The following is a 22856-nucleotide window of genomic DNA, read 5'->3' on the forward strand; positions in this document are numbered from 1 at the left end:
AGCTTCTTCCTTGGCCTCTTGCATTGCTTACTTGGAAGGATGTGAGCCGCCATGTGAGGATACTCAAGCAGCCACAGAGTGGGAAACCAACTTGCCACCTTGAAAGTGGATCCTCTGGCCCCAGTTAAGCTTTCAGTGGATCCTGGTTTCCCAGCCTTTGAGTCTTCCAACCAATGCCCCAGACATCTTGGAACAGAGATAAACTATCTCTACTGGGCTCTGAATTCTGGAGCCATGAAAACTTGCAGCCTCCTTTCCAGAGTCCTCTGAAGGTAAGACTTCCCCTGGGTAGTCCCCTTGGTCCAAGCCTCAACCCCATTTCTGTAACTACAGAAAACCCATTTCCTCCATACCAGTGGCTTGGGGAATCAATCATCTCTCATGCGCTAACTCACTAGAGACCAAAGTATAGCACCAGATGCTGCTTATTAATTTCTCAGCAAGACAATTGATAGCCAAGGGGATGGATCCTGGCCCATCCCTGGCTCTGAGAAGGCATAGGATCATCAGAAAGACACCTGGTGAGTGCGGAATTGGAAACTATAGGTCCAGTGCACTGTGGCCTCAGCTGAGATGGCCATCTGCTCACTTTCATCATAGGCCACACCTGCCACAAGACGGAGAGGTTGGAGTGGACCCCTCAGCCTTGTTTCTTGTAAATGCTGCCTCCCAGAACAGATCTCCCTATCCTCTGTTTCTACTCTGGCTCAGGTCTCCCTCCCCCTCCCCTTAAATTCTCTCTTTAGAGTGTTCTGATCTTCCACCAGATGTCAGCCATATGTTGGAGATATTTTGTCTCCAAGGCAACCGGCACATTGCTGTCTGATCTGCTGGATATTGACTTCAGTGTTTAACTCTCTTACCTTCACTTCCAAGTTCCTCTGGGATAGATCACATATGACAACCAGGAATGTGTCCTTCTCCTCCCCAAGCCCCTCTTCCTCTAGTTCCACAGAACATTCCCTCTGCTCCCGACAGACCTACAGGGACTTGGACACTTGAGAGGTTTTGTCTTTGGGCTTTAACATCACTGATTCCTTCAACTGTTGTCCAGGGCATGAGGGTTGAGCTTTCCATGGAGTTCTCCAGGGTGTCTGCTCCCCACCCCTAACTAGTGAACTGAGGAATCCCCTTGACTCACCTGAAAGAGGCCGTGGTGGGCATGGAGTCCTCACGAACAGACAGAAACATTGGTGTCTTCCAGGGAGAGAACATTTGGACTCAGAGTGGGATGTGTGCAAGGCCACACCTGGGCTGAACAGAGAAGAAAAGATGGTTAGATGGAACAGGGGCTGGGGACTGCAAAATACATGCATTCTCCAGCAGGGAGGAGAAGTGGAGACTGCTGAGTCCCTGACTCAATGTACATTTGTGAAGTGCTCCCACACAGCGGTGCTAGGGACACAATGGCGAGGAGCTGACAGTCTACTGGAGAAGCCAGACATTGCTCACTTAATAACTGCAAACTGACCTAAGTACAGTGAAATCAAGCAAAAGATTCTGTGACTGCATAGAACATGGGGTCCCAAAACCGCCTGCGAGGGCAAGTGGATATTGATGATAACACTGAGGGTAAGCAGAACTAAGCAGGGTGGAGGGATGAGGGTGCAGGAGGATATCTCAGTCAGGAAGGCACTTGGTGTGAACGTGGATTAGGCCCTGGCCGCTGCTCAGGGAGTCGGGATTGCAGTGGGTAGAGTGGAAGCAGGGCCCAGTTAGCCCATTAACTTAGGCCTGGGCTGATGGAGGCTGAGAGGCTGGATTCCAGGGGAGTTTAGAGGGTACGCCTGACATGGCTAGTGCTCGATTGGACATGGAAGGGGTGAGGACAGGGGCGAGGCAGTTTTCATGGCTTCTATCTTCTGCAAAGGCAGAGATGGGGGCTGATTTAGAGGAGAAAGTTCATGTGTTTAGACTGGAAGCTGTTAGAGGGGAGGTTTTTTGGAGAATTCTAGGCGGATGGGGATGGGAATGGCTGTTGGGTCCAGCAGGGTCTGGAGCTCAGAGGAGGGGTCTGGACTGGAGCACTGTGATGGAGACAGGGTCTTGAGGGACTTTGAGCCTAATGAGGGAGACAGACACAGCTGAGTATTTCCAGTCCCTTGGGCTGGTTACCGATACGAGGTGCTGTCAAGTTCTCAGCCCAGGGCCTTCTCTGTGCCCTGGTTGAAAGGGCCTTTTTGCCCAAGGGGCTTCCATTGATGACCCCTGTCTCTATCCCTCTTCAAGTTTCACATCACTCTCATCCAGGGAGCGACGCATGGGCTCTGTGCTTGCCTCAGGAGGAAACGAGGCATAGACGGGTGGGGGTGACTTGTCTCAGTCCCACGGCTAGAGGTGGGGCTTAACCCCCTCTTTCCATTCCAGACTTCACACTCTCTCCAGGATACTAAGTGACCCCTGTCTAGGAAGGCTGTGGAGAGCTGTGGTCTATGCATGTGCAAGGGTGTGAGTGCATGTGTGTATGCATATGTGCATGTGTGTGTGTGTGTGTGTGTGTGTGTGTGTGTGCATGAATGTAGCCACAGATCTGCCACATCTCGGTTTTCAGCCACTCTGCAACACCCGGCACCTGGGTTTCCAGAAGCCCAGCTCCCCTAATTTAGTTGGGAGGTGAAGATCAGAGAATATTCAGTTCAGGGAATTCAAACACATTAAAACGAAAAGCTGAGTTGGTAAACAGGAAATGAAGTGGGAGGTAATTAACCCCCGGAAAAGGTTTGCACGAACCCCTAAGCAGAGCTGGGATCAGGGTTTGGAACTTGCAAAGGATGCAATGAGCAGCACTGTCCTTCTGATTCTTCAAAGCAGGGAGTTAGCAGAGGGAAAGGAAGACCTAGGAGTTTTCCTCTCTGAGAGGCCCTCCTGGGCTCATGGAGAGAAAATTCAATGGTTGTGAGAGGTCATGTGTTTGAAGCACTAATTTTTTTTTTTTTTTGAGACGGAGTCTCGCTCTGTCACCTAGGCTGGAGTGCAATGGCGTAATCTCGGCTCACTGCAACCTCTGCTTCCCGGGTTCAAGTGATTCTCCTGTCTCAGCCTCCTGAGTAGCTGGGATCACAGATTCCTGCCACCACGCCCGGCTAATTTTTGTATTTTTAGTAGAGATGAGGTTTTGCTATGTTGACTAGGTTGGTCTCGAACTCCTGACCTCAAACGATCCACCCGCCTCAGCCTCCCAAAGTGCTGGGATTACAGACGTGAACCACTGTACCCAGCCTAAAGCATTCATTTGTAAAAGCATTTAACAAATTATTGACGGTCTATCATATGCTGGTGATTCAGAGAAGAATGAAGATTAAACTCCCCTGTCCTCCTGGGGCTCACTCAAGCTGAAATGTCCAGCTGAGAGGCCTCAGCCTGCATGTACGGCTTCCATTTCTACATGACAGTGACTGCCACACAGATAACTCAGGTCTTCACAGCTTGGTCATGGGGGATGTGTCCAGCGTTTCCTCGCTGACCTCCGTTAATGGGTCTGTTTTGCATCTACCTGGCTGAGTGTCCCCAGATCTGGCCACATCAGCCCAGCTGGATCCTAATTGCTTGCTAGTGGCTGTAAACATTGCTTTCATTTTCAAAACAAAGTTGAGAGCTTTCCATCTCAACTTTCTCCTGAAGTCCAGAGGGCAGGCGGGTTAAGGAACTGGGAGAATTTGGGAGTCTGAAGTCGACCGAGCTGTTTTCTCCATCTGCTCTAGAAGCGTGCCCTGGGTGAGGATCCCTGTCAGGGAGCTGCTCTGTCCTGCTCCAGGTCACCTCCTGGCTTCTCCTCTGTGACCCCTGCCTCGGGAACCTCTACGGGTACCATGGGGCTCTTTGCCTTCTGGCTTCTCTTTGGGTTTGGCCAGTGGGAGCCCCAGCAGGAGCCTGAGGGAGGGTGAGAAGGAGGATGGGGTGTTGTTGGCTCCTCTCTTGGGGGCCTTTATGCTGGCCTGGCCTGGAGCAGAGTTCACTGCTTTTATCAGGGGCCTGATCGTGAGGGAGGGAGAGAGGTAGGGAGGGTGCTAAGGCTTTGTCGCACCAGCACTGAGGCACCCGGGGTGCTGCCTGCTCCTCACAGAACCCCAATATGCTGCCTACACCACTGTAAAGAAATGCTTCATTAACATCCTCTTCCTATTACCCAGTTGGAATGTACGCTCTCTTTTTTTACTGAGACCCTGATGAACGCATCCTGGGAATAGAAAGTCAGGCAGGGAGGGGGTGCTCCAGGCGGGCCGCTGTCTGTGGGATTTCCATCTCTCTGGACCACAGTCTCCTTGTCTACAGAGCTGGGAGGGTGGACTCGTGGCCCTCACAGATGCTGACCCTCAGAGCTGGGGACAGGCGATGACTCTGCTGCTGGGTTTTTCCCCGATTTTTTAAACAGACACCTTAGAGGGAACATCCAACATTCTGATTCACTCATTCTGTCTCTCCCTCAGAATTCTGTCCAAGAAGACTTACTGTAAAAACACTTTCTTCATTTACTCATACAGACACTGTGGGCTTGGCGCTGTCAGGAATCAATTCCACTCGAGCCTTGGAGACGGCCTGTTTTGGTTTCCCAGGAATCCACACCTTAGGGCTTTTGAAGCAGTGGCCTCCGTGAAATACATACTGTCACTGTCTCAGGGGCCAAGTGTGCCTCATGTGGGGCCCCCAACCTTGTAGCCAATGATGAGATTCAGGGTACACTACCCCAAAATGTGGCAGCTTCGCATGTTGAATATATTAAGTGGAAAGAATCCAAGAAACGGTAGGTACAGGAAGGACTCTATGATTGTTCCCTGAAGCAGGTCACCAGACTCCATACCCAGAGGAAAGGGGCACCCTCCCCTCCGAGCACTGGGGACAGAGAGGAGCCCCAACAGGCCTTGCTGTTTCCTCACTTCTCTACACTTCGCTCGTGCCCCCTGGTCCCACCACATCCCATGATTCTCCACTCTTCATCACATCTAATGGAAACACTCAGGCCAGGCACAGTGGTTCATGCCTGTGACCCCAGCACTTCGGGAGGCTGAGGCAGGCGGATAGCTTGAGCCCAGGAGTAGACCAGCCTGGCCAACACAGCGAGATTGAGTCTACAAAAAGTACAAAAAAATTAGGTGGGCGTGGTGGCGCATACCTGTAGTCCTAGTCTTAACTACCTGGGAGGCTGAGGGGGGAAGCTCACCTGAGCCCAGGGTGATCGAGGCTGCAGTGAGCCGTATCGCACCACTGCACTCCAGCCTGGGCGGTAGAGTGAGACTCCATCTCAAAAAAATAAAAAGGCACTCAGGCTTAATCACTTCGTTTCCTTATGAAGGTTCCCATGTCACATTAAACTTACATTAAATTCATTTGTTCATTTTTCTCTTGTTAATCTGTTTTTTGTTTCAGGGCCCCCAACCAAGAACTCAGAAGTGGAGAAGGAAAAGATAGTTTTCCTCCTGATGTCAACTTGTGTCCCATATTTAGTGACTGCATGTTAGAGCTGGGAAGCATTTCCCAGCAAGGGAAGTAGTTTGGCTGGCAAATAACCTTGAATCATTTAGTTATTCCTCCTGATTAGGCCAACAAGAAAGTCTCAGCATGGTGTCCGTGCATCTTCAACACCTTTCTGTATGCGTAATCTCCCCTTTTGACACACTGAACAGGCTCAGAGCCTTGGCTGGACCCCAAATCTACCCAGGCTTTAATAGCATTGTTTACATCCTCTTGCTTTTATTTTTTACAGTTATCGCCTTTCTTTTATGATACATGATACTCATTTTCCATTTAAATTGGTGATATGAAGTTACAGTTCAAAAGTAAGTCACTACTAAAGAAATAGTTGTACCAGTGATGTGGATATGGCAAAAACTGTGAACGTGAATGTAAATGGCTAAGTGTGGGAAACCCAGCCTGGAAGTCTCTAGCTAGAAACGTGCATTACGGACGGGAAGCCAGCCTGGTGGTTAGGCCGATGGGCTCTGGAAGCTGAATGTGAATTGAGTCCTCCTCTCTAGGGCTCATTATTTAACCTCATCGCACCTCATTTTTTTCAACTACACAATGGGGATTGGTATTTTAAACAGCCCCATCTCCTAGGGCTGCTGTGGGGAGTAGACGAGTCCGTGTGTGTCAGACGCATGGAGCACGTGGTCAATGTGTTCGAGAACATAAGCTGTTCTTCCTGCACCAGCCCAGGAGGCCTGTCTGCTTTAGCTACACCAGGGGCTATAGGGTGTCAGGGATTCCCTTCCACCTGGCCAGCTCTCCTGCTCACAGGCCAGCTGAGGTTTTCAGTCATTCATTACACAGCTGGATGGAGAGATGGGGGGTGTTGCTGGGACCCCACCAGCCTGTCCATCCAGGAGAGCTCTTGAGACAGCTGGGCTCTGTCCTTAGTCAGAGGGCGGCTGTTCTCCCTCTGCCTCTGCATCTCCTATCTGCTCTCAGTGGCAGCTGAGCGCATGGTGTGCGTGCATGCGTGCCTAACGTGTGTGTGTGTCTGTCCCACCACATTCGCTGTACTCGGGGAGGACGACCCTGCCTTGCTCATCTTCCCACCCCGCACGGTGCCTGCGGCCGAGTTTTGCACATCCTAAACTCTTGAACAACATCTGCTGTGTAAATAAGTGAAATCCTTCAGACCACCCAGCAAGTCGATGTCAAGGCCAGAGCTAGAAAGAAACAAGATTTCCTGAATCCTTTCCCTGACACCTCCCCAGAATAAATGTTTTCCTCTAAAAGCTGATTGACGTGATTACTGAGTCCGGATGCTGTTTATAGACAGTCACGAAGGTAAGCCTCAGGCTACAGCAGGCAGGGGGTGGCGGAAGGGGGCGATGGCGCCTCATTAACTGTATCAGTCTCAACAGCAGGAGCAGTGTGGCTCTCAGGAGGGTTTCCAAGAGTCCCTTTTCTTTTCTTCCCTGAAAAGAAGGCCAATGCTGTCTGTAGGGGGAGGATGGGGTTCTGGGAAGTGACTTCCATTCTCAGAACTCCCAAAGAGAACTGAGTCAGAAGATTTGATTCAATCCCAGACATATACATGTGGGTCCTTCCAGCATTTGGACACTTTATGGGCCTGGAATGTTCTGGAAACATTTTTAGGGGGACATGGGGGAGCCTGGAGAAGCAGAGCCCCTTATCCATCCTGCTTTCTGCAGGGGAGGAGGAGGCCTGCCAGCCTGGCTTTGCTCGCCCTTGGAGACCTTGGAGCTTATTTTATTCTCGGTCTATTTTCCCTGTTCGCCGTGGTTCGATTATTCTGCTCAGTGTGTTTTGTTTCTTTCCCCACATTGGGGTTTTCAGTTTTAATAAACAAGCAATTTCATCTGACATCCTAACACCACTCATTCCCCTTAAAAAAAAAATAACATCTCTCTTTAAAAAAAAAAAGAGAGAAAAGATAACTAGGCTGAATGCAGTGGCTCACGCCTGTAATCCCAGCACTTTGGGAGGCCGAGGTGGGTGGATCACCTGAGGTCAGGAGTTCAAGACCAGCCTGGCCAACATGGTGAAACCCCACCTCTACAAAAATACAAAAATTAGCTGAGCGTGAGGGTGGGTGCCTATAATCCCAGCTACTTGGGGGGCTGAGGCAGGAGAATCACTTGAACCGGGAGGCAGAGGTTGCAGTGAGCTGAGATCCCACCATTGCACTCCAACCTAGGTGAAGGAGCGAGACTCCATCTCAAAACAAAAACAAAAAACCCAAAACTACAGCACAGAGCATTTAAAACTAATATTAAGCCCCGTCTCTACTAAAAATACAAAAATTATCTGGGCGTGGTGGCAGGTGCCTATAATCCCAGCTACTCGGGGGGCTCAGTGGGGAGAATTGCTTGAACCCCGGAAGCAGAGCTTGCAGTGAGCTGAGTTTGCACTGCTGCACTCCAGCCTGGGTGACAGAGCAAGACTCCATGACTCCATCTCAAAAAAAAAAAAAAAAAAAAAAAACCAAAATAAAACCCCTACATAAAAGAGCATTTAAAACTAATAGGAAAATCTGCTGGAGTTCTATCCCTGGACACAGCTACTTATGTATGCCACGTGCAGCCGTATTCTGTCGCTGTGGTTTTACATGAAACCTCCTAGCACGGGAATGTTTCCGTGTTGCTCCATCATGGCTGTAGTAATGACGCCTTCAAATAAGGCATTGCATTTGTTTATTTTTGTTTATTAAACCATTCTTTTATTCCAAACCTTTTTTATTTTATTTTATTTTATTTCATAGTGCTGCAGTCATGTTGCTATACTCCCTGATCTCCAAGGACCTCTTCTACAATCCCCCCTAGGACCCTTTGCTGGGGCTGCCCCCTGCCCGGGTGCCCTGCCTGATTCTGCTCTGTCACTAACCCTCCGTGGCCTCCTGTAGGTGCTCTGCTGCAGTGAGTCTGTGGGTCCGCCTGGCTGGACAACAGGCCCCGGTTATTCCATTTCATGCTAATCTCGGTATTGCTGTGAAGCAGTTTGTCTGTGTGGTGACAGCCCACAGCCAGCTGGCTTTCACTAAGGAAGCTTGTCTTCGACTCCCTGCATGGGCCTCATTCAGTCAGTTGAAAGGACTTCAGAGCAGATCTGAGGTTTCCTGGAAGAAGAAGAAATTCAGCTTGTGGGCAGGAGCTTCGGTCCAAGGCTGAGTGTTCTGGCATGCCCTTCTGGGCAGCTTTCCCAAGGGACTTCTGACTTGCCTAGTCATCCCTACAATCACATAAGCCAATTCCTTGCAATACATCTTTTAATCTGTGTCTCCAATTGGTTCTGTTTCTCTGACTGATATCCTCCTGCAAGCAGGAGGTTCTCTTCCACCACTACCCGCCTCCTGCTTCTATAACATTTATTATAGGGCACAGCTATAAGAGTTGCTTGTGTTGTTATTTCATTTCTCTGTCAAGTGCCTGACACATAATAGGTGTTTAATAAATGGTTGTTGATTGACTGGTAGAGGGCAGGATGTGATCCTTATTTCTCCTATTCTACCCAGCAGACATAGTTGCTGGGTGGAGGCCAAGGGAAATGGAGCTTACAGTGTGCCCCGCCTGTTCCAGCCTCAACACTGCACTGAGTGGCTGATGTATCGCTATTCCCATGTTCCAGATGGGAAAGCAGAGGCAGTGAGGCAACCTGAGATAGTTGAGGTCACCCTGCTCATCAGAGTCAGGGCCAGGATTCAAGCCTGGGTCTGCCTGAGGCCAAGTGTCAAGTCCTTTCTCTGGCTCTGGATTGGCTCCCACCCAGCGAGGTTCTTGGTGCAGGTGATATGGACAGGAGGCAGGGAAATACTGGGTAGGGGAGGACAGTTCTCTGGCAAAGGCCTCACCAGCAAGCCTGGGTCCACGGCCCTAAATGAGAATTTCACATTCCTGTTTTCCCACCTGAGTGCTGCTTTTGCCAAAACCACCCTGGCCTGCCATGCCCCCCATCCTATACCCATAAAAACTCCGAACTCCATTGGCAGAGGAGCAGAGCAGCATGGCAGAGAAGGAGAGAAGAGAAGAAGTGTTTGAATGTGGAAGAGGCAGCTGGACAGTTGGAGAAGAGTTCAGCCATCTGGAAGATTACCTTCCCACTCCATCCCCTTTCCAGCTCCTCATTCCACTGACAGCCACCTCTATCACTCAATAAAACCTCTTCATTCACCATCCTTCAAGTCCACGTGACCTGATTCTTCCTGGATGCCAGACAAGGACCCGGGTACCAAGAGGGCAGGGTGTAACACTTAGCCGTTGGCGGATGGCAACTGCTAAAAGAGCACTAATTGTAACACACCCCTAGACAGTACTGTAGGGCCAGAGCCCAAAAGTGCTTGCCCCAGCCCCAGCACCTGCTCGCCTGCATGCTTCCCCTCCCACAAAGGATTTGAGCAAGTGAGCCACGTCCCTGTTACTGTGAGTCCCAAGAAGGGGTCCAGGGAACTCTCCCATCTCCCAGGGCAGGCCCCAAGGAATAGTGAGGGATTGAGCGGGTTCACAGGACTGGCTATCCTGGAGGGGATGCTGTGACTTATAGCCCTCCAGGGAACAAGCCCTGTGCAGAAGACAGCTTGGACCTGGGCTCAGCTGCCCACAGGACTGGGGGGGCTACTGGGGAGTCAACAGCATAGGTCAGCAAAATTGGCAGGCCCCCATGTCTCTTCTCTCCCCCAGGTCTCTGATGGGTGTTCCGTCCCTGAGACAATTTGATGGCACAGAGTTTCCCATCTCCAGAAATCCGTCTCTCAATCTCGCCAGTCACCTTTGATTTGGGGCTTAAGCCAAGTTTGCCCAGCAGGCTGCAGAGGAGTAGCCACAGTGTGCACGTGTGTGTGCATTTGTGTATGTGTGTGCATGTGTGTGTTTGTGTGCACACGTGTGTGTGTTTGTGCACATGTGTGCTTGTGTTGGGTATATATGTATGTGTGTGTTTGTGTGTGCACACGTGTGTGTGTGTATGTGCGTGCATACATGAATGTTGGAAGAGCATGGGTCAAGTGCCTGGAGATGTCCCCAGGGGGTTGGAACTACAGGAGTCTCGTGGTTTCATGATTGAGGTCCACTCCCTATCAGAAGCCCAGCTCCCACTTTTTACCTTGGACAAGCGGCTTAACTCCTCAGGGCCTCAGTGTCTTCATCTGTCAAATAGGGATAATAATAGCACTTACTTTGGGGGGCTGATGTGAGCACAAAGTACATTAATGATTGCAAGTCTCGTAAACAATCCTTCACACGCTTCAAACACTCCAGAAATGCCAGTGTTTCCTTTCTCTTTGTGTGATATCCGGTTTCCACCACAATTTTATTGGAGGAAAGAGTCCTGGTAGTTAAGAAGAAAATGCCCAACCTACCCCACCCTATCTTTTGCAGAGGGGAAAACTGAGGCCCTCGAGAGGTGATACAACGTCTACAGCCACACAGCAAGGCAATGCTGGCCTGGACCAAGAGCCCAGGCTTTGCCTGTCTCTTGCTGGAGTGGCTTTCACGGGTTTGACCCAGGTGAGAGGGGCTCAGGGTCTGAGGCCAGGGCTGTAGCCCTGGGGAACACTGCCGAGGAGCCCTCTGACTTGAGCATAGGGTTATTAGACTGGACATGTTCCTCCCTCCGTCTTTTTTCCACCATTGGAGTTCTTGCCAAGTTAACGTTACAGAATCCTGGAGTATTAGTATGGGAAGGGCTCTTGGGCATTATTTCATCAGAATCCCTCATGTTACAGAGATGAGCATGGAGGTGCAGAGACAGAGGATAGGCATTCTACCAGGACACACAGCCAGTTTGGCTGAACCTAGTTCCTACAGTCTTGGTATTCAGACACTTTGCTGTTTTTTTGAGACCAAGTCTCTCGCTTTTGTTGCCCAGGCTGGAGTGCAATGGCACAGTCTCGGCTCACTGCAACCTCTGCCTCCCAGGTTCAAGCAATTCTCCTGCCTCAGCCTCCTGAGTAGCTGGGATTACAGGCATGCGCCACCACACCTGGCTACTTTTGTATTTTTAGTAGAGACGGGGTTTCTCCATGATGGTCAGGCTGGTCTCAAACTCCTAACCTCAGGTAATCCACCCGCCTCAGCCTCCCAAAGTGCTGGGATTACAGGTGTGAGCCACTGCGCCCAGCCTGCCACTTTGCTTTTTAAAATCGTCCTACAGTGCCCCATCGCAGGTGGAAGACAGAGCGTGTGCTAATATTGTCTGGTTGTCAAAACCAAGACCTCATACCCCAGGCCGAGGCAGAGGGGTATTGGGGGTGGAGAGTGGGGAGCTTACATCAAACCTTAAATGCAATGGCCTTTAATGGTCCCCATTCCACTTTCCTGTATGCCATTCATGTATACCAGGAAAAAATAGAAACCCTCACCAGAAAGCAAAACCAAAAACCACATAAGAAGGCTGCAGGTCTGGAAGAGGGTGTGTTTCTCAGAAAAGCAATTCCTAAGCAACAGCTCAGGCTGGGAAGTGAGCACTAGCTGGGTGTGTCCAGGAAGGCTGTTTCGCAAGGCTGTTTCTCCCGCAGCCTCTCCAGCCCCCTGGTGGTCTCCGGTGTCCTGGGGATGGCACAGGCCCCGCTGGGGTGGGAGCGGAGGGTGGTGGGCGGGATCTCTGCCTAACCAGCTACTGGCCCCGCTCCTCCACCACGTGCAAGCCTGGGCTGTGACCTTCTTCCCACCCAGCTCGGTATACAAAACAAGGAGGAGGAGACACAGTAAACAGAGAACCTAACTGGTCGGTCACAGAGAAAAAGGAATCCTGAACTGGTTTGGGCCCTGCCCAGCAAGCAGGCCAGAGGACCCGGGGAGAGTACTGAGTTGGGACAGGTGGAGTTTTATCCCTATCTGCACAGGGTAATATCTGGGGTCTGAGGGCGTCCCACAACATACCCTAGGTACTGAAGGGACCTATACTATTGCCCTTTCAGCTCCTGGGAGTCGCTTTATTGCCCCTTTCATCCCTTCCTTCCTTCATTTTACTCTGCTTAGTGTGACATGGCAGCACAGGCACAGACATGGGCAGGGCAAAAAAAATTAGGATATCAAGCGACATCTTAGTGCTACCCTTCAAGGGCCACCTCCAATCTCACCTCCTCTAAGAAGCCTTCCCTGATTTCTCAGCCAGCCAAGATCCCTCCCTTGTCTGAGACTCTATAGCAAAGAGGTGGAAGGAGTATTGTCTAGGAATCATAGGCCCAGGACCAGGTGTGCCCTTGTGTAAATGCCTCGTCATCTCTGGGCTTTACTTTCCTCATTGGGAGAATGAGGGGTTGTAACAGATGATTCTGGAGACCTTTGTACAACCATAATGTCCTTAAAGAGGGGGATGCAGTGAACTCCCCATCCTGAGAGTCATGCAAGCAGAGGCAATGGGATCAGCACACTGAATTTGCAGAGATTCAGCTCCTCACCCACTGGCATCCAAAGGCTCTTCTGGAGATGGGAGGAACAAATCTGTCTTAGCAAGTTCCCCTTCACTGGGTGTGGCACAAAGGAGGCTGCTCCCTACCTCACTCCCTGTGGCTCCTGAAGATCCTGGGTCCTGGCCCTGACCTGTCAGTCCTGCTCAGTCTTGCCCATCTCAAAGCCCCACCCTAGCCACGTGACCTTTGTCCTCTATCCAATTCCGCTTGGGAGGTAGAGCCCCTTGGGATTGAGGGAGTCAACCTTCAGAATTCTAGAGTTCCTGGTTCTGCCACTGTTATGCCTTTTCTAGAAAGGAGCAGGAGAGAAGCATGTTCCTTAGAGGTGATCTGCAGGGAAACAGGCCAGAATCTCTCAAGACTGGAGACGCAGAGGAGACAGGAAACGTTGAGCCCTGAGCCCGAGGCAAGAACATTCAGGTCATGCCTGAACTCAGAAGTCAGACGAACTCGGGACATGTCTTGGCTTTGCCTCCACTGACTGGATGACCTAGGGCAGGTGACTTAACCTCTTGGTAAATAAGGATAACCTCCCTGGAACAGGGCATTGGGAGCACCGTGACAGTGTGCAAAGTGCCTGAAACGTATCTTCATTTCATTTATCTTGTTTCCACATTTTTAAGCACATTACAGATAAACCCCTGCAATGTAGGGACTAATACTATCATTCCCATTTTGCAGATGAGCGAACAGAGGCACAGCTAGCAAGACTAGAGTTGGGATTCGAAATAAGCAGTCTGGGCCAGAACCTCAGGTGGGGATGGTGGTTAGTTTTTTGTTTTTGTTTTTTAACTTTTTATTATGGAAAATTTGGAATATACCTACAAGTAGATAGACTAGCATAGTGAAACTCCACATACTTCACCCAGCTTCAGTAATTACCAACTCGCAGCCAATCTTTTTCTCTATGCCCAAACCTACCCTACCCCTCCTGTAATATTTGAAGTAAATCTTGCATGTCTGTCATTTCATCTGTAAATATTTCACTATGCTTCTCTAAAAGCTAAGGATTCTTATTTCAGAAAGCATAACCAGACAACCATTATCACATCTCGAAAAAACTGACAATAATTCCTTAATAGCATCAACTATCCGGGAAGTATTACAATTTTCAATCATATAAATTCCATGCTATTTTTTTCACAGCTGATTTTCTTGAATCAGAATGCAAATGACTTTACACATTGGGTTGTTTGATAGGTCTCTCAGCCTTCCCTGCTGTCTCGTACTGTCTTTTCTTCCAACTTCCAGTTGTTTGTTCTACAGAATTTTCCATAGCCCAGAGCAGTTGGTGATGTCCAATGGAGCTACAAAGTTAGCCACAGAAGTAACTTCAAATTTTCTAGTAGCCACATTAAAAAAAGTAAAAAGACACAGGTGAAATCAATTTTGGTTGTATATTTGGTATAATCAAATATATCCAAAACATTATTTTAATATGTAATCAATACAAAAAGTCATTGAGTTATTTTACATTATTATTTTTTCCTGCTAACTCTTCAAAATCTAGCGTGTATTTACACTCAGCATACCAGTTTGAAGCAGCCACCTTTCAAATGCTTGGTGACTGCATGTGGCTGGTCACTGCCATATTGGAGAGCATGCAGCTCTGGAGTTTGACCACTGATTGCATTCTTCTCACAGCCTGTGATATCGTGATATAATAGAAAATACATATTTGATCTTTGACACCAGTTCCTGATCCTGAGCTCCTAAATCCCTTGACATTTCTAGATGATAGAAGCATCTTTTGTTCTAATGAGGTGACTCTTGGTGGTGGCTGGATAGGCTCAGGATGGGGGCTGTCGTCAGAAAGACCAGGCCATGATACGAAGCTTGGAACTTTCACCCCTGCATCTCCAGGAAGGGAAGAGGGGCTGGAGATTGAATTTATTATCCATCATGCCTATATGATGAAGCCTCCATCAAAATCCCTAAAAGACAGGATTGGAAGAGCTTCCAGGCTGGTGAACACAGGGAGGTGATGAGGTGGTGCTGCCCCCAGAGACAGCACCAAAGCTCCAGGCCCCTGCCCCACGTGTGGGTCTGTGCCTCTCTTCCATCTGACTGTGGCTGAGTGTTATCTGTTATTATAAGTCAGTAATGTAAGTAAATGTTTCCCTGATGCTGTGGGCCATCCTAGCAAATTACTGAACTCGTGGAGGGGGTTGTGGGAACCCTTGCCTTAAAGCTGGTTGGTCACAAGTGAGGCCACTTGAAACTTGCAATGGGTTCTGAAGTGGGGACAGTCTTGTGGGACTGAGCTCTTATGCTGTGGGGTCTGTGCTGCCTCCGAGCAGATAATGTCAGAATTGAATGGAATTGTAAGACAATTTCTGAGGAAGTCAACCCACACATTTAACCACAGAGAGGTTGAAAGTATTCAGTGGGAAACCGCTTTTCCTACACAGAGCCCTCACTCTCAACCCCTATGACCCACTCAATGGTCCTTAATCCTTCCTCTCACTCCTCTCCAGCGACCTTGGCCCCATCCTTCTAGACTCAGGCTTTCTCTCTGTCCCAATGTCCTTTGTCCTTATCCCAACCTCTTCCTTGCTGGTCTAAACACTAGGACACTCCAGTTCCCCACAAGCCCCCTTGCGCCAAACACTCAAGCACCTCTAGAAAATCCTCTTCCTCCAGGAAGCCTTTCCAGACAGCTGGTTCTCCCCAGCAACGCTTCCCAAATAAACTCAGAACTCTGTCCTCCAGGTGTCTACCCAACCACACTGGTTCCGTGGTCCCAGTGTAAATACTGTGAATGTCTGTTGATGCCTCCTGAGTCTTCACGTACTCTACTTGAGCAGGGGCCTAGGACTGTGCCCACATTTGTGCTCTACAGCCAGCAGGGCTCCAGACAGGACACCCACCATGAACAGCATCAGGGCAATGTAGATGACGACAACGAAGCTGACAAGCTTGCACCAGCATTTACAGAGCATTTCCCTGTTTAGGTTGCATTCATTCAACAAATTTATGAGTGCTTACTCTGGGCCAGCAACCAGGGAATAATAAAAGGTTCAGTTTTAGGAGGCTTACTATGAATGCCAAGCAATGTTCTAAGCACTTTCCACGAAATCATGTAATCTACATCCATTTTAGATGGAGGCACTGGTACTATCCCAATTTTATAAAAATTGGAGGAATAAGGCAGTGAGGTGACTTGTCTAGAGTCACACAGCTGGTGACGGGTGGAGTTGGGATTTGAACCTCGGCACCTCACTGCATCATCTCTCCTTATAGGGGGATAGAGTGGTGAAGGACAGATGGTCCTGTCCTCAGGAGTCTCCTAGGTGGTGGGAAGTATGCCCAAGATGGGGACAGGAGGTGTGGGAGGCTTCGTCGGGGAGATGATGACCTGAGGCCATGGCTGTGTCTATGCACTCCAGGAAGCCTCAGTGGCATCCCTCTCAGATACGCTCTCAAGTATAGATCTCATCTTGGCTTTTGTGCCAGGATGCCTGGACATGGCCTAAGGTGGGGGTGATTGGCAAAATCTGGAGGCAGGAAGTGAGGAGGCTGAGGCATCAGACCAGAGGCACGATGGAGGCCTGAGCCAGGTCTGGGGAGATGGAGGGAAAGGAATGGATTCCAGAGAGGGCCTTAAAGGGGGTGGGGAGAGAAGGGCAGAGGAGGTGGCCCTCGGAGTCTCATGTTGGTACCTCCAGATCTGCAGGATCTCAGGCAGTGACCCCAACTCCTTAGAAAATGGACAAAAAGACCTTGATGATCTCATTTGTTCCCAAGCCTCCACTTCTCCCAAAGCAAAGATCTGTCAGCTTCCTTGTATTTTTGCATTTTGTAATTGATTTAAAACACTTCAGGGTCTATGTGTCATGGCATGGATAAGCTTGTGCCTAGGAAACCTCCTCCAGTTCCTCCTGAGCTGCTCGAGGGACAGCCTCATGCCTCACTCACCTTTGACCCCTGGCATGGTGTAGACTCCTGACAGACACTTTTAAAAATAAATACCCCTAGCGTTTCCTCTGACTTGCCCAGGGCCACACAGCTCGCCGGGGAGGGGTGAGGACTGGGACCCGGTACTTGGGCTCCTGCTGCTCTGCCCTATGCCCTTGGGGACTTCTGGACAAGGGTGGGCTTCCCTGGGCTGACAGAGGAGACAGAGGCAGTGGTGTGCTGGTAAATGGTTAACAACAGGCTCTCTGGAAAAAATGCCTTAACTGTAGCCTTTGCAAATTTCTATAGTATAAACACTCTCGCAGTGACCAATTTCAAGTCCAATGTCACAACTGGCTCTAGGCCTGGTTGGCCAGAACGGTCCTAGGACCATCTCCCACTCCACAAAGGGCAGGAGCCCTTCCAACTCCTAGTCATCCTTCAGAACCTGCTTGATGTCACCTTCTCTAGGAGGCCCTCCCAGTCGCTGTAGAGACACCCCAGCCCCATTGCTCCTATATGGCTGTCAGCGCACTTTATGGAAACAGCACACTTAACTTTCTGTCTTCCCTCCACTGTGTCCCCACCTCTTAGCACTGGGCCTGGCCTGTGACAGGGGCTCAGGAAATATTTGTTGAAAGGACAAGTAATGATGCTGATGCTGATATTGACAGCAAATGTATATATCATCTGCAGTGTGCCAGTTCTAGTCTCTCTCTCTCTCTTTTTTTTTTTTTTTGCTACAGTTAGAGCATTTTTTTCCAGAGAGCCAGTTGTTAACCATTTACCAGCACACCACTGCCTCTGTCTCCTCTGTCAGCCCAGAGAAGCCCACCCTTGTCCAGAAGTCCCCAAAGGCATAGGGCAGAGCAGCGGGGGCCCAAGTACCAGGTCCTGGTCCCTACTCTTCCCCTGTGAGTTGTGCGGCCCTCCGCCAGTCAGAGGAAACACCGGAGATATTTATTTTTCTCATAAGAAAAAACTCCATTTCTCTTATGGGATTTTTGGTTCTTTTTTTTTGAGGCAGAGTCTTGCTCTGTCACCTAGGCTGGAGTGCAATGGTGCAATCTTGGCTCACTGAATCTTGAGCTTCCTGGATTCAAGGGATTCTCCTGCCTCAGCTTCCCGAGTAGCTGGGATTACAGGAGCATGCTACCACGCCCTGCTAATTTTTGTATTTTTAGTAGAGACAGGGTCTCGCCATGTTGATCAGGCTGGTCTTGAACTCCTGGGGTCAAGTGATCCCACACGCCTCGGCCTCCCAAAGTGCTGTGGTTATAGGCGTGAGCCACTGTGCCTGGCCGTGCCAGCTTTGTTCAAAGCACTTAACAGATATTAACTCATTTAATCCCCACAACACTTGAGATAGGTTTTTTTGTTTTGGTTTTTTTTTTTGAAACGGAGTCTCACTCTTTCGCCCAGGCTGGAGTGCAAAGGCACGATCTTGGCTCACTCACTGCAACCTCCGTCTCCTGGGTTCAAGCAATTCTCCTGCCTCAGCCTCCCTAGTAGCTGGGATTACAGGCATGAGCTAATATTTTGTATTTTTACAAAATAGTAAAATTTTGTATTTTTAGTAGAGACGGGGTTTCGCCATGTTGGCCAGGCTGGTCTCTAACTCTTGACCGCAAGTGATCTGCCCGCCTTGGCCTCCCAAAGTGCTGGGATTACCGGTATGAGCCACCATGCCCAGCTCTAGATGGGTTTTTATGTCCTCATTTTGCAGATGGGGAAACTCAGGCTCAGCAAATCAGTGGCAGAGCAGGGCCTGGCATGCAGCTCAGAATGCTCTCATGTCCTTGGGCTTCGCTTGTCCTGTAAGATGGGTGGGGCCAGTAGCATTGCCCTCACTTTGAAAAAGCAAAACAGGTCCAAATTCTAGCGAGGGGCTTATGGAAGTTTAGGTAAAGAGCCTTGGCTAAGGTCATCCCACTATTAAGTGGATGGGGATGTGGTAGAATCAGCACTTAGGGGTCTCAAGTGCAAAAGCGTTTTGTAAACCATCAAGGATCACAGACAACCTATGAAGTTGGAAGAATCTCACCTTTTAGAGATTTTTAGTCCAAGCTTAACAAATAAGGAAACAAAACCTCTGAGAGGGAGGTGACCTGCCCGAAGTCATGCACGAGCATCTCAACCCTGCCCCTCTGCACTTTCCACAGTCCCAGAGTGGCACGCATTCCTTAGTGGCACTGGGCACATGCACTCGACAGCACATGTCTTGGTGGGTTTGTGTGACAGTCCTTTCCCTGAGCCTCAAGGTTGTCCTGGAGGAATTTGTTATACCCATTTACAGATGAAGGAACCGAGGCTCAGCAAAGGGAAGTGATTTATCCCATCTCACAGGCTCGTAAGTGGGGAACCTGGATGACTCTACATACAAAACTACCACAGAGATGAAAAGAACCGAGAAAGAGCTGGGCTGATTGTGGTCAAGTGTGTAAGGCAGACCTGGCTGGAGGAGCCTGGAGACTGGGGCTCAGAAGGGACTTAGGGATTCCTCCCTGATTTTTGGTCACCCAGAAGTTATAGGGCTGCCTCCTTAGAGCCTGGGAGCTTCCTGGATGCATGGTCTGTCCCTGCCTCGAGGCTCCCAAGACAGGTGCCCTGGCTGGCCAAAGGTCAGCCTGGGGCTGGCACTACTGGAAGAGTGAGGAGGTGATGGCAAGATCTGGGATAGACCCCCAGCCCCCAGCATCACCTTTCTGAACCTGGGCTTCCTCATCTGCAAGACGGGGGACCCAGTTGTTATAGAAGTGAAATGAGCTAGTGCCACCAGATGCCTAGCCTGGGGACTGGCATGGAGCCAGCGTCCATCTAGGACAGCTGCCCTCACTGTTGCTATTGCTGTTGCTATTATTATTATTAGACTCAACAATATGCCTTTGAGCAGGTGGCTTTTGCTCTTTGAGCCTCAGTTTCCCCATCTCTAGGGCAAAGGAGGGTGATAAGATAGGTTATTCTGTAAAATCCTTCCAGCTGTGACAGTCTGCGATGACTAGCTTTCTTAAATCTGTTCATTCTGGTGCCATGTGGGCCTCACCATTGTGGTGACTTCCTATGAATACTTAGAATACTTACTGCAGTGTCAGTGTCTCGTGTGTGCCACAGACACACACATGCTGTCCCTTTTCCTCACACTATCTCGATTGTCACACACCATCAGCCCCTTAGTCACAGAACAGGATGTTTGCTTATCTGAATCTCTGGTCCTGGGGAAGGGCAGCTGATCACCAAATGTTTGCTGAGCTGAGTTAGTTGCCTTTGGCAGTAGTTAGTTCTCTGTTACTAAAGGTGTGCAAGTAAAGTCTAGGCAATGTTTCTGGTGAGTTTGGACCCGGATTACTTAAATTCCATAGATTTAAGCCCTAGGACTATGTAGAGCTGCCCCACTCAATGCCACAGCCCCTCACTCCTTGGGCTTTCTGGTTCAAGACACACATTTTACATTTGCAGGATGTGCGGCCACTGGAGGTGCCGACTGTATATCAGATGCGTGGGTCTAATTTTCCCATAATCCTCCAAACAGTGCTGTAGGGTCTTCTCCTCCTCCTCCTCCTCCTCCACCTCCTCCTCCTCCTCAGGTCTCCTCCTCCTCCTCCTCCTCTTCCTCCTCCTCCTCCTTCTTCTTCTCCTTCTCCTTCTCCTACTTCTTTTTTCCCCTTCTCTTCCTTCTTCTTTCTTCCTCTTCTTTCCTCTTTTTCTTTTGTTGAAACAGGGTCTTGCTCTGTTGCCCAGGCTGGAGTGCAGTGGTACAATTACAACTCACTGTAGCCTCGACTTCCCGAGTTCAAGCTATCCTCCCACCTCATCCTCCCAAGTAGCTGGGACCACAGCTCCTGCCACCACAGCTCGCGAATTTTTAAATTTTTTTTAAAGATGGGATCTTGCCCAGGCTTGTCTCGAACTCCCGGCTTCAAGCGACCCTCCTATGTTGGTCTCCCAAAATGCTGGATTTACTGGCATGAGCTACCATGCCTGGCCTACTTCTTGCAGTGAGGTAGGAGGTACAAAAGAGTTCTGTTCCCGGTTATGTAAATGCCCACCCTCCAGGAACTGTGACTTGTAGCTCAGTTGGTAGGAGAGGTCTTGCAACCTTGCCTGGGGCAATGAGGCCTTTGCAGACCCTGACTGAGGCACCAGCTCTATGTAGAGCCCTGGGATTTGTCATCTGTGCTGCTAACAAAGGTGGAAAATTCCTACTTCCTGAGCTGAGGTTGAGGATTCTGACATGCATGAGCTTGCCTACTTTCCTTGGTATTTCACTTTTGGAGCCGGAAACAAAATCCTCCCAGATGCTCTGCTTGGCCCCTGTGAGTCTGACCTGTAGGCCGTTGCCTGGCAGAGGGCACACCACAGTGGCTCACCCTCCCACTCGCACTGCGCAGGAGCTGACGCAGGGAGAACGGGAGTCACAGCTCTGTGTCTGTGCTTACTGCAGCACCCTTAACCTCTCTGAGTCTCAGTTTCCTTATCTGTAAGATGGGATTGATTATTAGTAGGTGTCCAATCAATGTTAGGGATGACTATTAATAAGAAATTGCGTCTGATAAGATGCCAGCTCCTCTGTCTCCAAGGACCTGTCTTTGCTGCCTGTTCCTGATTCCTGCAGAAACTCCTGTAGCCAAGACAACATAAAAGTAATCTGGTTTGCAAATATGTAATGAGCCAGTTACAGACAGAGAGGAAAGCAGATGGCAGCTTCCAGTGTTTTATCTGAATAGGTCAGCCAGGAGGAGAGGGTTTAGTGGCTCCCAAATCTGTCTCTAGATCATTTAATTTTTGGAGAATTCAGTGACGCAAACCCAGAACCTTCAACCCCCTCCCTGTTTTTTGCTTGGTATTTTTGAAAATAATCAAAAGGACAGGAAAAGCTTTATGCATAGAGATGTTCCTCATCATGTAGAAGGAGGGTCACAGGAGGCAACCTAGATGTTTAGGACCAGGGAACTGGTTAAATACATGATCTTATATCCATTCAATAAATGTCAAGCAGACATGAAAAAAGGATGCTTCTAAGAGTTCACCAAAAATGCGAGAATATTTCCGATAACATGTTGAGGGAACAAAAATCTGGGTAACCAAATTGTATATACAACAAGGTTCAAAAGTTGAGAAGGCAAAATACCAAACGATTACTGGCAGTGGCTGTCTTTGAGCATGAGACCGTAGGATGCTTTTGGGTTTTCTTCATTGTTTGTCACAGTATCCACGTTTTCTATGAAGAACATATATTGATTTGGCAATAAAAATATTTAAATAAGCCAAGTGTTTGGAATGAATTATGAGTTTATTTATGTAAGAAAGATAATCAGCCAATTCGTGCTTAAAGGAAAGGTTTTGCTTACATAAAAGCTGGTAAAGAAATGCACAATCATGTTTGAATTTAAAATGAAATGTTTAAACTATTTATGAACTGTTTGTTTAATGGTGGCCCATAGCACCCAACCACCCTTCCTGAGCAGGTAGAATCAGAGGGCTTCTAATAACCTGAAAAGAAGCAACCAGCTGGGAGCCAGTGGAGAGAAGCTCTGGGAAGATGAGATTTTCTCCCGGGCTGCAAAATCCACTCATTCTCACAAAATGCAGCCTGGTTCCATAATTTGGTGTCCCCATGAAACAAAGGACAAGGACAGAGACAAACCATTCTCCAGCCTCCTATCTTCACTTTGATTCACATCTCTGCTGGCTGGGTTATCACCCCGACTCTGGCATGTGAGGCAAACCTGCTATGCAATGAAGGAGCCTGGACAAGGGAGTCTCACCAAGGGTGTTCAAATCCCAGCTCTGCCGGTCACTAAGGGTGGGACTGTAAGTGCGTGGCCCCCTGTCGGGGCACAGGTCCTCGCTTGTAGGATAAGGAGCATTGCCCCTGGCAGGAGGGCTGTTGTGAGGATCCTGTGTGATCATCCCTGACACGCAGGAATCCTTACTGTTGGTTCCCATCCTGTCTCAGTCATGACAGTCGCCTCCGCTTTCCCCCAGATCCCCAGATTGTTCTTTCAAGTGATGACCCTGGGTGCCCCCACCTCCACCCCCTCAGCCACAGACACCACAGTCCAAACAGACTCCCGGAAGATATGGCCCAGGCCACTTACAAGGAAAGTCCCTGCGGCTGCTACTCATC

General features: G+C 49.3%; 1 protein-coding gene across 2 annotated transcripts in view; it reads right to left on the reverse strand.

The window, feature by feature from the left end:
- The window catches only part of BDKRB2 (bradykinin receptor B2), a 36121-nt gene that overhangs the window by 3434 nt on the left and 9831 nt on the right, over positions 1 to 22856 (reverse strand). The window contains exon 2 of one of the 2 annotated variants that reach the window (XM_011951496.1): positions 1142 to 1254. In XM_011951496.1, the coding sequence (XP_011806886.1) occupies positions 1142 to 1215 (74 nt within the window). In that variant the 5' untranslated portion in view covers positions 1216 to 1254. The remainder of the gene's footprint in view (positions 1 to 1141; positions 1255 to 22856) is intronic. The other variant, XM_011951497.1, reaches the window with a different exon arrangement.

The sequence above is a fragment of the Colobus angolensis genome, unplaced genomic scaffold (assembly GCF_000951035.1).
Source record: "Colobus angolensis palliatus isolate OR3802 unplaced genomic scaffold, Cang.pa_1.0 Scaffold32, whole genome shotgun sequence".
NCBI lineage: Eukaryota > Metazoa > Chordata > Mammalia > Primates > Cercopithecidae > Colobus > Colobus angolensis.